This window comes from Oncorhynchus mykiss, chromosome 5, assembly GCF_013265735.2.
Source record: "Oncorhynchus mykiss isolate Arlee chromosome 5, USDA_OmykA_1.1, whole genome shotgun sequence".
NCBI lineage: Eukaryota > Metazoa > Chordata > Actinopteri > Salmoniformes > Salmonidae > Oncorhynchus > Oncorhynchus mykiss.
Window position 1 is genome coordinate 6,336,556 of NC_048569.1, and position 14,766 is coordinate 6,351,321.

At 46.8% G+C, this 14,766-nt stretch overlaps 1 protein-coding gene across 7 annotated transcripts in view; it reads right to left on the minus strand.

The window, feature by feature from the left end:
• The window catches only part of LOC110523124 (WD repeat-containing protein 7), a 342,879-nt gene that overhangs the window by 242,587 nt on the left and 85,526 nt on the right, over positions 1 to 14,766 (minus strand). For all 7 annotated transcript variants that reach the window (XR_005051631.1, XR_005051630.1, XR_005051629.1 and 4 more), the window contains one exon: positions 12,855 to 12,946. Coding sequence is in view for 4 of the 7 variants with exons in the window: in XM_036976656.1 (XP_036832551.1) it covers positions 12,855 to 12,946 (92 nt within the window). In the remaining 3 variants the exon portion in view is untranslated. The remainder of the gene's footprint in view (positions 1 to 12,854; positions 12,947 to 14,766) is intronic.

The window sequence follows — 14,766 nt, forward strand, 5'->3', positions numbered from 1 at the left end:
GATATGTATAGGAGACAGGGATACTGGAGTGATGGAGGTAGATATGTATAGGGGGAAGGAGACAGGGATACTGGAGTGATGGAGGTAGATATGTATAGGGGGAAGGGGACAGGGATACTGGAGTGATGGAGGTAGATATGTATAGGGGGAAGGGAACAGGGATACTGGAGTGATGGAGGTAGATATGTATAGGGGGAAGGGAACAGGGATACTGGAGTGACGGAGGTAGATATGTATAGGGGTAAGGGGACAGGGATACTGGAGTGATGGAGGTAGATATGTATAGGGGGAAGGAGACAGGGATACTGGAGTGATGGAGGTAGATATGTATAGGGGGAAGGAGACAGGGATACTGGAGTGATGGAGGTAGATATGTATAGGGGGAAGGGAACAGGGATACTGGAGTGATGGAGGTAGATATGTATAGGGGGAAGGGAACAGGGATACTGGAGTGATGGAGGTAGATATGTATAGGGGGAAGGAGACAGGGATACTGGAGTGATGGAGGTAGATATGTATAGGGGGGAGGAGACAGGGATACTGGAGTGATGGAGGTAGATATGTATAGGGGGAAGGAGACAGGGATACTGGAGTGATGGAGGTAGATATGTATAGGGGGAAGGGAACAGGGATACTGGAGTGATGGAGGTAGATATGTATAGGGGGAAGGAGACAGGGATACTGGAGTGATGGAGGTAGATATGTATAGGGGGAAGGAGACAGGGATACTGGAGTGATGGAGGTAGATATGTATAGTGGGAAGGGAACAGGGATACTGGAGTGATGGAGGTAGATATGTATAGGGGGAAGGGAACAGGGATACTGGAGTGATGGAGGTAGATATGTATAGGAGACAGGGATACTGGAGTGATGGAGGTAGATATGTATAGGGGGAAGGAGACAGGGATACTGGAGTGATGGAGGTAGATATGTATAGGGGGAAGGGGACAGGGATACTGGAGTGATGGAGGTAGATATGTATAGGGGGAAGGGAACAGGGATACTGGAGTGATGGAGGTAGATATGTATAGGGAGGTAATGGGACAGGGATACTGGAATGATGGAGGTAGTTATGTATAGGGGGAATGGGACAGGGATACTGGAGTGATGGAGGTAGATATGTATAGGGGGAAGGAGACAGGGATACTGGAGTGATGGAGGTCGATATGTATAGGGGGAAGGGGACAGGGATACTGGAGTGATGGAGGTAGATATGTATAGGAGACAGGGATACTGGAGTGATGGAGGTCGATATGTATAGGAGACAGAGATACTGGAGTGATGGAGGTAGATATGTATAGGAGACAGGGATACTGGAGTGATGGAGGTAGATATGTATAGGGGGAAGGAGACAGGGATACTGGAGTGATGGAGGTAGATATGTATAGGGGGAAGGGAACAGGGATACTGGAGGTAGATATGTATAGGGGGAAGGGAACAGGGATACTGGAGTGATGGAGGTAGATATGTATAGGAGGCAGGGATACTGGAGTGATGGAGGTAGATATGTATAGGAGACAGAGATACTGGAGTGATGGAGGTAGATATGTATAGGAGACAGGGATACTGGAGTGATGGAGGTAGATATGTATAGGGGGAAGGAGACAGGGATACTGGAGTGATGGAGGTAGATATGTATAGGGGGAAGGGAACAGGGATACTGGAGGTAGATATGTATAGGGGGAAGGGAACAGGGATACTGGAGTGATGGAGGTAGATATGTATAGTGGGAAGGGAACAGGGATACTGGAGTGATGGAGGTAGATATGTATAGGGGGAAGGGAACAGGGATACTGGAGTGATGGAGGTAGATATGTATAGGAGACAGGGATACTGGAGTGATGGAGGTAGATATGTATAGGGGGAAGGAGACAGGGATACTGGAGTGATGGAGGTAGATATGTATAGGGGGAAGGGGACAGGGATACTGGAGTGATGGAGGTAGATATGTATAGGGGGAAGGGAACAGGGATACTGGAGTGATGGAGGTAGATATGTATAGGGAGGTAATGGGACAGGGATACTGGAATGATGGAGGTAGTTATGTATAGGGGGAATGGGACAGGGATACTGGAGTGATGGAGGTAGATATGTATAGGGGGAAGGAGACAGGGATACTGGAGTGATGGAGGTCGATATGTATAGGGGGAAGGGGACAGGGATACTGGAGTGATGGAGGTAGATATGTATAGGAGACAGGGATACTGGAGTGATGGAGGTAGATATGTATAGGGGGAAGGAGACAGGGATACTGGAGTGATGGAGGTAGATATGTATAGGGGGAAGGGAACAGGGATACTGGAGGTAGATATGTATAGGGGGAAGGGAACAGGGATACTGGAGTGATGGAGGTAGATATGTATAGGAGGCAGGGATACTGGAGTGATGGAGGTAGATATGTATAGGGGTAAGGGGACAGGGATACTGGAGTGATGGAGGTAGATATGTATAGGGGGAAGGGGACAGGGATACTGGAGTGATGGAGGTTGGTGTCAGACTTGATGCACCGGTACCTCTTGCCATGCCTGCAGCAGAGAAAATAGTCTATGGCTTGAGCGACAATTTCCCAGGCCTTTCTTTTCACGCCGCCTGAAATAGAGGTCCTGGATGGCAGGGGGCTCGGCCCCAGTGATGTACTGGGCTGTCCTCACCACCCTCTAAAATAGAGGTCCTGGATGGCAGGGGGCTCGGCCCCAGTGATGTACTGGGCTGTCCTCACCACCCTCTAAAATAGAGGTCCTGGATGGCAGGGGGCTCGGCCCCAGTGATGTACGGGGCTGTCCTCACCACCCTCTGATATAGAGGTCCTGGATGGCAGGGGGCTCGGCCCCAGTGATGTACTGGGCTGTCCTCACCACCCTCTGATATAGAGGTCCTGGATGGCAGGGGGCTCGGCCCCAGTGATGTACGGGGCTGTCCGCACTACCTTCTGTAGCGCCATGCGATCGAGGGCGGTGCATTTGCCATTCCAAGCAGTGATGCAGCCAGTCAAGATGCTCTCGATGGTACAGCTGTAGAACCTTTTCAGGACTCGAGGGCCATTGCAAAACTTTGTCAACCTCCTGAGGGGGGAAGAGGCACTGTCACGCTTTCTTCGCGACTGTGTGTGTTTGGACCATTTTAAGTCTTTAGTGACTTGGACACAAAGTAACTTAAAAAGGTGTTTACCAGCTCCACTGCTGCCGGTGTGCTCGCCCCCCCGTTTCCTGTTTCCAGCTCCTTGGTCTTGACGTTGAGGGAGATGTTGTTGCTCCGGCACCACACTACCAGGTCACTGACCTCCTCCCTGTAGGCTGACTCATGGTCGTCGGTGATAAGGCATACCGCCATCGTATCGTCAGCGAACTTGATAATGGCGTTGAAGTTGTGCGTGGCCACACAGTCGTGGGTGAACAGGGAGTACATGAGGGGACTAAGCACACACCCCTGAGGGACCCCTGTGTTAAGGGTCAGCGTGGATGGAGGTGATATTGCCTACCTTCACCACCTGGGGTCGGCCCGTCAAGATCCAGTTGAAGAGAAAGGTGTTCAGATCCAGAGTCCTAAGCTCGATGATGAGCTTGTAGGGGACAACGGTGTTGAACACTTCGCTGTAGTCAGTGAACAGCTTTCTCACATAGATAAGAGGAACACCTAAGTGGGTGAGGACAGCGTGGAGTGCAATAGAGATTGCGTCGTCTACGGATCTGTTGGGGCGGTATTGCTCATTGGGTCTAGGGTGTCTGGGATGGTGGAGTTACCGTGTGCCATAACAAGCCTCTCAAAAAGCACTTCCTGATTACAGATGCGAGTGCTACAGGGTGCTAGTCATTGCGGCATGAAGCCTTAGAGATCTTAGTTACAGGGATGATGGGGGTCATGTTAAAACACGTGGGGATTACAGACTGAGACAAGAAGAGGTTGATAATGACCGTGAATATGCCTGCCCAGCTTCTCCGCGTACGCTCTGAGAACGCGGCCTGGAATACCGTCGGGGACGTGGTCGCGTAAGTGTGGAGCGAATTAAAAAAGACCCTCTCTCACGTTGGCCTCGGAGAGCGATGGCCCTCACACCCGGTTCCATGTTGTTGTCAACGCATTTTATGCACGTTTTGAGTTAGTCCGGTAGAGACGCATCGTTGGGCAGACAACAGATGGTTCTTCCTTTGAAATCCCGTAATGGACTGTAGCCCCTGCCACATGCACCAGGCGTTGGAGTCTGTGTAATATGATTCCACCTTATTCCTGTATTGTATTGTCATTTTGCTCGATTGATGACTTTGCGGAGGTCATAGCGGACCTTCTTGTACTTATTCCTGTCTTTGGCGGTAGCATCAGGGTTTTCTACGGTATCTCTGTCTGCGGTAGCTCTTTAGTTTAGCGCCAACCTCTGTTAATCCATGGCTTTTGTTTTTGGGGAAGCAACGAACCTTCCCAGTGGGAACGACGTCACCGATTTTCTAATGAAGCCGGTGACGGAGGTGGTTAAGCTCATCCATGTGACCTGCACAGGGTCAAAACATATTCCAAACAAAAGAAAAGCAGCCTCTGAGTGTACGTTTTCCTGCTTATAGCCTTGTACAGCTCATTAAGCACCAGCTTGTTATCTTTTCTCATCCTGAGGTGGCATGTACACACAGCGCCAGCTTGTCTTTTCTCATCCTGAGGTGGCATGTAATACACACAGCACCAGCTTGTCATCTTTTATCATCCTGAGGTGGCATGTATACACACAGCGCCAGCTTGTCTTTTCTCATCCTGAGGTGGCATGTAATACACACAGCGCCAGCTTGTCTTTTCTCATCCTGAGGTGGCATGTAATACACACAGCGCCAGCTTGTCTTTTCTCATCCTGAGGTGGCATGTAATACACACAGCACCAGCTTGTCATCTTTTATCATCCTGAGGTGGCATGTATACACACAGCGCCAGCTTGTCATCTTTTCTCATCCTGAGGTGGCATGTAATACACACAGCACCAGCTTGTCATCTTTTCTCATCCTGAGGTGGCATGTAATACACACAGCGCCAGCTTGTCATCTTTTCTCATCCTGAGGTGGCATGTAATACACACAGCACCAGCTTGTCATCTTTTCTCATCCTGAGGTGGCATGTAATACACACAGCACCAGCTTGTCATCTTTTCTCATCCTGAGGTGGCATGTAATACACACAGCACCAGCTTGTCATCTTTTCTCATCCTGAGGTGGCATGTAATACACACAGCGCCAGCTTGTCATCTTTTCTCATCCTGAGGTGGCATGTAATACACACAGCGCCAGCTTGTCATCTTTTATCATCCTGAGGTGGCATGTAATACACACAGCACCAGCTTGTCATCTTTTCTCATCCTGAGGTGGCATGTAATACACACAGCACCAGCTTGTCATCTTTTCTCATCCTGAGGTGGCATGTAATACACACAGCGCCAGCTTGTCATCTTTTCTCATCCTGAGGTGGCATGTAATACACACAGCGCCAGCTTGTCATCTTTTATCATCCTGAGGTGGCATGTATACACACAGCACCAGCTTGTCATCTTTTCTCATCCTGAGGTGGCATGTATACACACAGCAGTCACGATAACAGCTGAAGAGGTTGAAGGGCATTTGACCATCAGGTATTCCAAGACGGGTGAACAGTGGGGAATTAGAACACCAGTTGGAGTTGATGAAGAGGCAACCCCCCCCCCAATATCCCCGACTCCTGTCCTGTCAGCCTGTTGAATGGAGAAGCTGGCTGTCGAGCTGTGTATCTTGTCCGAGAGCCATGTTTCTGAAAAACTAAAAAGATTGCAGTTCCGAGAGTCCCGTTGGTAGCGAATACACAATTGGAGGCAATTCATCTTATTATCAAGTGACCGGATCCCCCTCCCCTCTCTTTTCTCTAACCGTTCCTCTTCGGGAGGCGTCAGAATTACAGAAAGAGCCCAGGACAGATGAGTGGAAATAGAAGCTGGAATTGGGGTAAGTAACTGCCAAGAGTTCTTGTCGGTGGTAAGAAATAATAGAGGATACATTTAGTTAAAACACAGTAAAAATAAACGACAAAATAAATCACAAAAAAAGTAAAGTTGGGTCGGAGCTTTGCAAAACGGTGGCCATTCAGTACGGCGCCATCTAGGAGAATTACCCAGAAAGCCTGACAGCTGCAGTCGCTGCTAAAGGTGATTCTAACATGGGGTTGAATTTATTTACCTAATCAAGGTAAATAAGTGATTTATTATTCATTCATATTTTTGAATTATTTTTTACATTGGAGTATTTTGAGTAGATCATTAAAAAATGTTTTATCCCACTTTGGATCACAATGAAATGGGGGATGAATACTAATGACAGGCACTGTATCGGACACAGCCACGAAGAAAGAAACATCCTCTGATTCTGGGTAATAAAACAAACCTTGTGCAAAAAAATAATATATATATATATATATATATATATATATATATATATATACACATTACATGTTGGCTTTGTCTATATTTGTATTCGGTTTGTTTTTGTTAAATGATATCAAGTTTGAAGTTTTTAAATGTCACGTGCAAAGGTACAGTGAAATGCCTTTCTTGATAGCTCTAAATCAATACCGACGGCAGCACTCAATACCGACGGCAGCACTCAATACCGACGGCAGCACTCAATACCGACGGCAGCACTCAATACCGACGGCAGCACTCAATACCGACGGCAGCACTCAATACCGACGGCAGCACTCAATACCGACGGCAGCACTCAATACCGACGGCAGCACTCAATACCGACGGCAGCACTCAATACCGACGGCAGCACTCAATACCGACGGCAGCACTCAATACCGACGGCAGCACTCAATACCGACGGCAGCACTCAATACCGACGGCAGCACTCAATACCGACGGCAGCACTCAATACCGACGGCAGCACTCAATACCGACGGCAGCACTCAATACCGACGGCAGCACTCAATACCGACGGCAGTACTCAATACCGACGGCAGTACTCAATACCGACGGCAGCACTCAATACCGACGGCAGTACTCAATACCAAGGCAGTACTAAAAATAGCATAAGGTGAAGACAGTAAAATACACAAGTGATCTTTGGATAAACACCGTTTTACCTCACATTATTGTGAAGTGATGCCCAGTTACTGACTGGTTTAGACAGGGAAAGAGCAGAAACAATTAGCATAATGAGCAGAGGGTCCTTACGGCCTGAGTGTCAACGGGAGGATGACACAGCCATTTAGCAGGTCACTACCTCTCAATTACAATATGGTGTGACGGCGGCCCCATGGCTCCGAGAGCAAATGGGGGGGCGGGGGGGCACGTGTGTGTGTGTGTGTGTGTGTGTGGGGAAGGGGGCGTTGTTGTTTGTTCAACTGGCCTTTGTGCCATCTGCATGGAGACAAGTACATACGTAGGTGTGTGTGTGTGTGTGTGTGTGTGTGTGTGTGTGTGTGTGTGTGTGTGTGTTCGTTCAAGGTTAGCGGGGTCGTCGTTAGTTAATAACGATGTTCATACATAAGCACTATACTTTAATTTCTACATTTAATTATGTAGACAACAACAAAAGACGAGTGTAGCAGGGCCATGATTGGTCCATACCACACACACTACTCGGCTCCTACAATTAAAGCTGCAGTATGCGACCGCATTCACATAGAAATGCGTGTTATAGATCTGTCGTTCACATCGAAAGCAAGTCTAAGAAGCGGTAGATCTGTTCTACGCGCTCTATTTCTATGCTTCCCGTTCTTACGTTTTGTTTTTGCGTCTTTTACTTTCGGTTTTATACACCGGCTTCAAAACAGCTGAGAACACAACATTGTTTGGGTGACGGAAAAGATATTTCACAGTGGTTTAGATGGTACACTGATCCTCTACACTACACTTGCTTGTTTTGTCACATAAACTGAAATTAGGTAAACTATTAGACTTTTAGCAAACCAGGAAGTGGCGGAGCGATTTCTGCATAGTGCATCTTTACATAGTTCATGTAAAAAAATATATATAATTTAAGAACAGAAAAATATGAATAGTTAGATAGCTAGATATATGGATAATATTAAAATATGAATAGTTAGATAGCTAGATATATGGATAATATTAAAATATGAATAGTTAGATAGCTAGATATATAGATAATATTAAAATATGAATAGTTAGATATATAGATAATATTAAAATATGAATAGTTAGATAGCTAGATATATGGATAATATTAAAATATGAATAGTTAGATAGCTAGATATATGGATAATATTAAAATATGAATAGTTAGATAGCTAGATATATGGATAATATTAAAATATGAATAGTTAGATAGCTAGATATATAGATAATATTAAAATATGAATAGTTAGATATATAGATAATATTAAAATATGAATAGTTAGATAGCTAGATATATGGATAATATTAAAATATGAATAGTTAGATAGCTAGATATATGGATAATATTAAAATATGAATAGTTAGATAGCTAGATATATGGATAATATTAAAATATGAATAGTTAGATAGCTAGATATATAGATAATATTAAAATATGAATAGTTAGATATATAGATAATATTAAAATATGAATAGTTAGATAGCTAGATATATGGATAATATTAAAATATGAATAGTTAGATAGCTAGATATATGGATAATATTAAAATATGAATAGTTAGATAGCTAGATATATGGATAATATTAAAATATGAATAGTTAGATAGCTAGATATATAGATAATATTAAAATATATGCATGCAAGAACAAATCATTTTATTCCAGGTTTATCTTCCTTTTTATTAATTGAGAGTATCAAATGTGTTTAATATATGCCATTAAGACATCGTCTGATCCATAGTCATGGGGTACGATATTATTGCATATATGAACACACCACCCAAACTGACCTGGATCACCTAGCTCAGGGATGGGCAACTGACAGGGAAATCTCTGAACGCATCATGTAAGGTTGCAGTGACTTGTGGGTCTGCTGTTCAGAAACATACCCCACACATGCAGTCAGAGTCAGCCTTATTCTTTTGGAGGGCCCAAGTGAAGTTTTAAGAGTCCTGAAATTCTACACATTTTTGCTAATAATATGATATAATAATAATATGATATCTAAGTGAGAGTGACTAACAAAATCAATGTGGGCCCCCTGGTCTGTAATTTGACCATGATTACTACACGTTTAGACAGCTGCCGAACTTACCAATCTAAAACATGTTAGCTGACATGAAATAACAAGAGAGGAATTGCTGATGCACAACCACATTACCAAATGACACCCGGTGTATTGTTACTGTCATCATTCTAAATGACACCTGGTGTATTGTTACTGTCATCATTCTAAATGACACCTGGTGTATTGTTACTGTCATCATTCTAAATGACACCTGGTGTATTGTTACTGTCATCATTCTAAATGACACCTGGTGTATTGCACTGTCATCATTCTAAATGACACCTGGTGTATTGCACTGTCATCATTCTAAATGACACGTGGTGTATTGTATTGTCATCATTCTAAATGACACCTGGTGTATTGTACTGTCATCATTCTAAATGACACCTGGTGTATTCTACTATTTTAACAGTAAATTGAGACCCCGACTTAGTTCTCCCCCCCCTTGCTTACAAAAAGGGCCAGTTGCCTTTCCCTGAGCTATATAGATACTGAACAACCCTTGACTGGTATGAGTCAGGGACAAGGCCAGACAGACAGCAGTGAGACAGACATAACTGTTTTGTCGACCAGGGGCTGGGGTCAAACGCCAGGGGCTGGGGTCAACCGCCAGGGGCTGGGGTCAAACGCCAGGGGCTGGGGTCAAACGCCAGGGGCTGGGGTCAAACGCCAGGGGCTGGGGTCAAACGCCAGGGGCTGGGGTCAAACGCCAGGGGCTGGGGTCAAACGCCAGGGGCTGGGGTCAAACGCCAGGGGCTGGGGTCAATTCAAATTTAAGTCAGTAAATTCAGGAAGTGTTTTGAATAAAAAAAATGAACGTCATCATTTGCTTATCCTTTCATTTTTGAGAAATCGTTGAAAGTAGACAGTATTTTTTTTCAATGATTGAATATAAATGTCAGCTTACTTCATGAATTGACCCCAATCCTGTAGTATAACAGGTGAGCTGCGCTGTAAATGTATATATTACATCAACACCCCCCCCCCCCCCACTCCATTTGTTTTGTACACTGCTGCTACTCACTGTTTATTATCTATGCATAGCCACTTCACAGCTACCTACATGTAGTAATTACCTCAAATAACCTGTACCCCCGCACAGTCACTCGGTACTGGTACCCCCCTGTATATAGCCTCCACAGTCACTCAGTACTGGTACCCCCTGTATATAGCCTCCACAGTCACTCAGTACTGGTACCCCCCTGTATATAGCCTCCACAGTCACTCAGTACTGGTATCCCCCTGTATATAGCCTCCACAGTCACTCAGTACTGGTATACCCCTGTATATAGCCTCCACAGTCACTCAGTACTGGTACCCCCCTGTATATAGCCTCCACAGTCACTCAGTACCGGTACCCCCTGTATATAGCCTCCACAGTCACTCTGTACCGGTACCCCCTGTATATAGCCTCCACAGTCACTCAGTACTGGTACCCCCTGTATATAGCCTCCACAGTCACTCAGTACTGGTACCCCCCTGTATATAGCCTCCACAGTCACTCAGTACTGGTACCCCCCTGTATATAGCCTCCACAGTCACTCTGTACCGGTACCCCCTGTATATAGCCTCCACAGTCACTCAGTACTGGTACCCCCCTGTATATAGCCTCCACAGTCACTCAGTACTGGTACCCCCTGTATATAGCCTCCACAGTCACTCAGTACTGGTACCCCCCTGTATATAGCCTCCACAGTCACTCAGTACTGGTACCCCCCTGTATATAGCCTCCACAGTCACTCAGTACTGGTACCCCCCTGTATATAGCCTCCACAGTCACTCAGTACTGGTACCCCCCTGTATATAGCCTCCACAGTCACTCAGTACTGGTACCCCCCTGTATATAGCCTCCACAGTCACTCAGTACTGGTACCCCCCTGTATATAGCCTCCACAGTCACTGAGTACTGGTACCCCCCTGTATATAGCCTCCACAGTCACTCAGTACTGGTACCCCCCTGTATATAGCCTCCACAGTCACTCAGTACTGGTACCCCCCTGTATATAGCCTCCACAGTCACTCAGTACTGGTACCCCCCTGTATATAGCCTCCACAGTCACTCAGTACTGGTACCCCCTGTATATAGCCTCCACAGTCACTCAGTACTGGTACCCCCCTGTATATAGCCTCCACAGTCACTCAGTACTGGTAACACCCTGTATATAGCCTCCACAGTCACTCAGTACTGGTACCCCCCTGTATATAGCCTCCACAGTCACTCAGTACTGGTACCCCCCTGTATATAGCCTCCACAGTCACTCAGTACTGGTAACACCCTGTATATAGCCTCCACAGTCACTCAGTACTGGTACCCCCCTGTATATAGCCTCCACAGTCACTCAGTACTGGTACCCCCCTGTATATAGCCTCCACAGTCACTCAGTACTGGTACCCCCCTGTATATAGCCTCCACAGTCACTCAGTACTGGTACCCCCCTGTATATAGCCTCCACAGTCACTCAGTACTGGTAACACCCTGTATATAGCCTCCACAGTCACTCAGTACTGGTAACACCCTGTATATAGCCTCCACAGTCACTCAGTACTGGTACCCCCCTGTATATAGCCTCCACAGTCACTCAGTACTGGTACCCCCCTGTATATAGCCTCCACAGTCACTCAGTACTGGTACCCCCCTGTATATAGCCTCCACAGTCACTCAGTACTGGTACCCCCTGTATATAGCCTCCACAGTCACTCAGTACTGGTACCCCCCTGTATATAGCCTCCACAGTCACTCAGTACTGGTAACACCCTGTATATAGCCTCCACAGTCACTCAGTACTGGTACCCCCCTGTATATAGCCTCCACAGTCACTCAGTACTGGTACCCCCCTGTATATAGCCTCCACAGTCACTCAGTACTGGTACCCCCTGTATATAGCCTCCACAGTCACTCAGTACTGGTACCCCCTGTATATAGCCTCCACAGTCACTCAGTACTGGTACCCCCCTGTATATAGCCTCCACAGTCACTCAGTACTGGTACCCCCCTGTATATAGCCTCCACAGTCACTCAGTACTGGTACCCCCCTGTATATAGCCTCCACAGTCACTCAGTACTGGTAACACCCTGTATATAGCCTCCACAGTCACTCAGTACTGGTACCCCCTGTATATAGCCTCCACAGTCACTCAGTACTGGTACCCCCCTGTATATAGCCTCCACAGTCACTCAGTACTGGTACCCCCCTGTATATAGCCTCCACAGTCACTCAGTACTGGTACCCCCCTGTATATAGCCTTGTTATTGTTATGTTATTGTGTTACTCTTGATTATAATTTAATTATGTATATTTGGTAAATATTTTCTCAACTTTATTTCTTGAAGTGCATTGTTGGTTAAGGGCTTGTAACTAAGCATTTCACGGTAAGGGTCCTCACTTGTTGTATTCGGGGCGTTGGACAAACACAGCTTGATTTGGTATTGTAGAGACTGTTGGTGACACCTCAGTTTACTCCTGTGGAGACGATGTGAAGTATTCTAGGGACGAGTCTCAAATGACATTCTATTTCCCCGAAATAGTGAAAAACGTTTGACCAGTGTAGTGCACTATATAGGGAACAGGGTGCATTAGGGACTCATCCTAAGTTTGAAAGGCCAGGAGCGGATTCTCTCCTAGATCCGAGGTTCACAGCGACTGCTGCCTGCCCTGTACATCAGTGGTTCTCCTAGCACCGCCCCGAGGGAAAACAGTCGTTTGTAGTTACCTTGTTTGATCTGTCCCTGCACGGCCGGACTAGACACCTGGGGGGGTGCTGCTGTCTTTTTGGGGGTCTCAGGGGTCCCGGGTCTAGGAGGCCTGGAGAATAGAATACATAAGATACCATCAAATATTTAGCAGACAGAGAAGCTTGAATTGTGTCCATGTAGTGTGTAGAAAAGACAAGCTTAGTAGTATGAGGAGGGGGGGGGGGGTATGTAAGCATGTGTGTGTACGTGGTCAGAGAGAGGTGATGAACAACAAATCATCACTATACAAACACTCAAATTCCTTTTTTTATTCAGGCTAACTACAGGTTCAGATGTGTTCTGTTCTATCTAGTAGTTGAAAGGCCCAAGGCCCCCCCCCCCCCCCCCCCCCCCCACCTCTCAGTCCACAATGTTAAAGGGAAGGTGGCCCCATCATTATTACCTCGAACACCTGCAGTTCTCTCCTCCCACTAGGGTTTCCTTCCCATCCTGACTAAATCACCAGGGCCAAAAATACACCGTAACACATATAAAATCAGAGGCTGTTAACAGGTTTCCCAGACCTCCACGTGTGATCTTTACAGCGCCTCACAGCCCACACGACCCCCTTTTAAGAAAAGCCTCGGGGTAAGTGTTCCATTCTGCTGACTACACCTGTTGCATTGGGACTAATGAAGACAACGAAGAGTAGAACAGTTTCTCTCTCGTTAGCTAAAAGTAGACATGTGCTGTACTGGGATCTGACACTAACAGGGCGGACTGTGATCCTGTGATGTTACAAATCCTGGTCCGCAGGGAAACGTTCTAACATTTAATCTGACAAAACTAGTTATTCTCTCAGGAGAGTGAAGACGGAGTAAAGTTGACAGAGAGAGAAGTTTAGCCAGAGAGAGAAGTTTAGCCAGAGAGAGAAGTCTGTGGCTTTTACTAAGTCTGGAGAAAAAGAGTGATGAGATCCTTCGTTGAGTAACCCCTCCACCCCAGCCGGGTCCTTCGTTGAGTAACCCCTCCACCCCAGCCGGGTCCTTTGTTGAGTAACCCCTCCACCCCAGCCGGGTCTTTGTTCAGTCCCCTCCACCCCAGCCGGGTCCTTCGTTCAGTAACCCCTCCACCCCAGCCGGGTCTTCGTTCAGTCCCCTCCACCCCAGCCGGGTCCTTCGTTCAGTCCCCTCCACCCCAGCCGGGTCCTTCGTTCAGTCCCCTCCACCCCAGCCGGGTCCTTCGTTCAGTCCCCTCCACCCCAGCCGGGTCCTTCGTTCAGTCCCCTCCACCCCAGCCGGGTCCTTCGTTCAGTCCCCTCCACCCCAGCCGGGTCCGTCATTGAGTAACCCCTCCACCCCAGCCGGGTCCTTCATTCAGTCCCCTCCACCCCAGCCGGGTCCTTCGTTCAGTCCCCTCCACCCCAGCCGGGTCCGTCATTGAGTAACCCCTCCACCCCAGCCGGGTCCTTCATTCAGTCCCCTCCACCCCAGCCGGGTCCTTCGTTCAGTCCCCTCCACCCCAGCCGGGTCCGTCATTGAGTAACCCCTCCACCCCAGTCAGGTCCAGATAAGTGACTCCTACGTCCATGGTGTGTCCCTATAAAATTTCACGACAGTAAAAACTGTCAACAACATCTTATCACAGAAAACTAACTGCACCGTCAATAGTGAAGTATTTAGATTTACGTTTCGACTTTGGATCTTTATTTAATTGATGTATTTCATCCCCTTTAAGTTTGATCCCAGATGACACTTCTCCATAAAGCCTCTGCGACTAGCTAGATGTGGTAGACAGCCAACGGTAATCTGAACAACAGGAGGCTGAGTTCCTATTCATCACGCGGCACGGACACATTCACTCAGCTAGTTGGAGTCTGCATAGAAACAGGACAGAAACCCTTTAGAGTGATCAGGGGCCTATTGTCCCAGTCTGTAGAAGAGGCTTGTT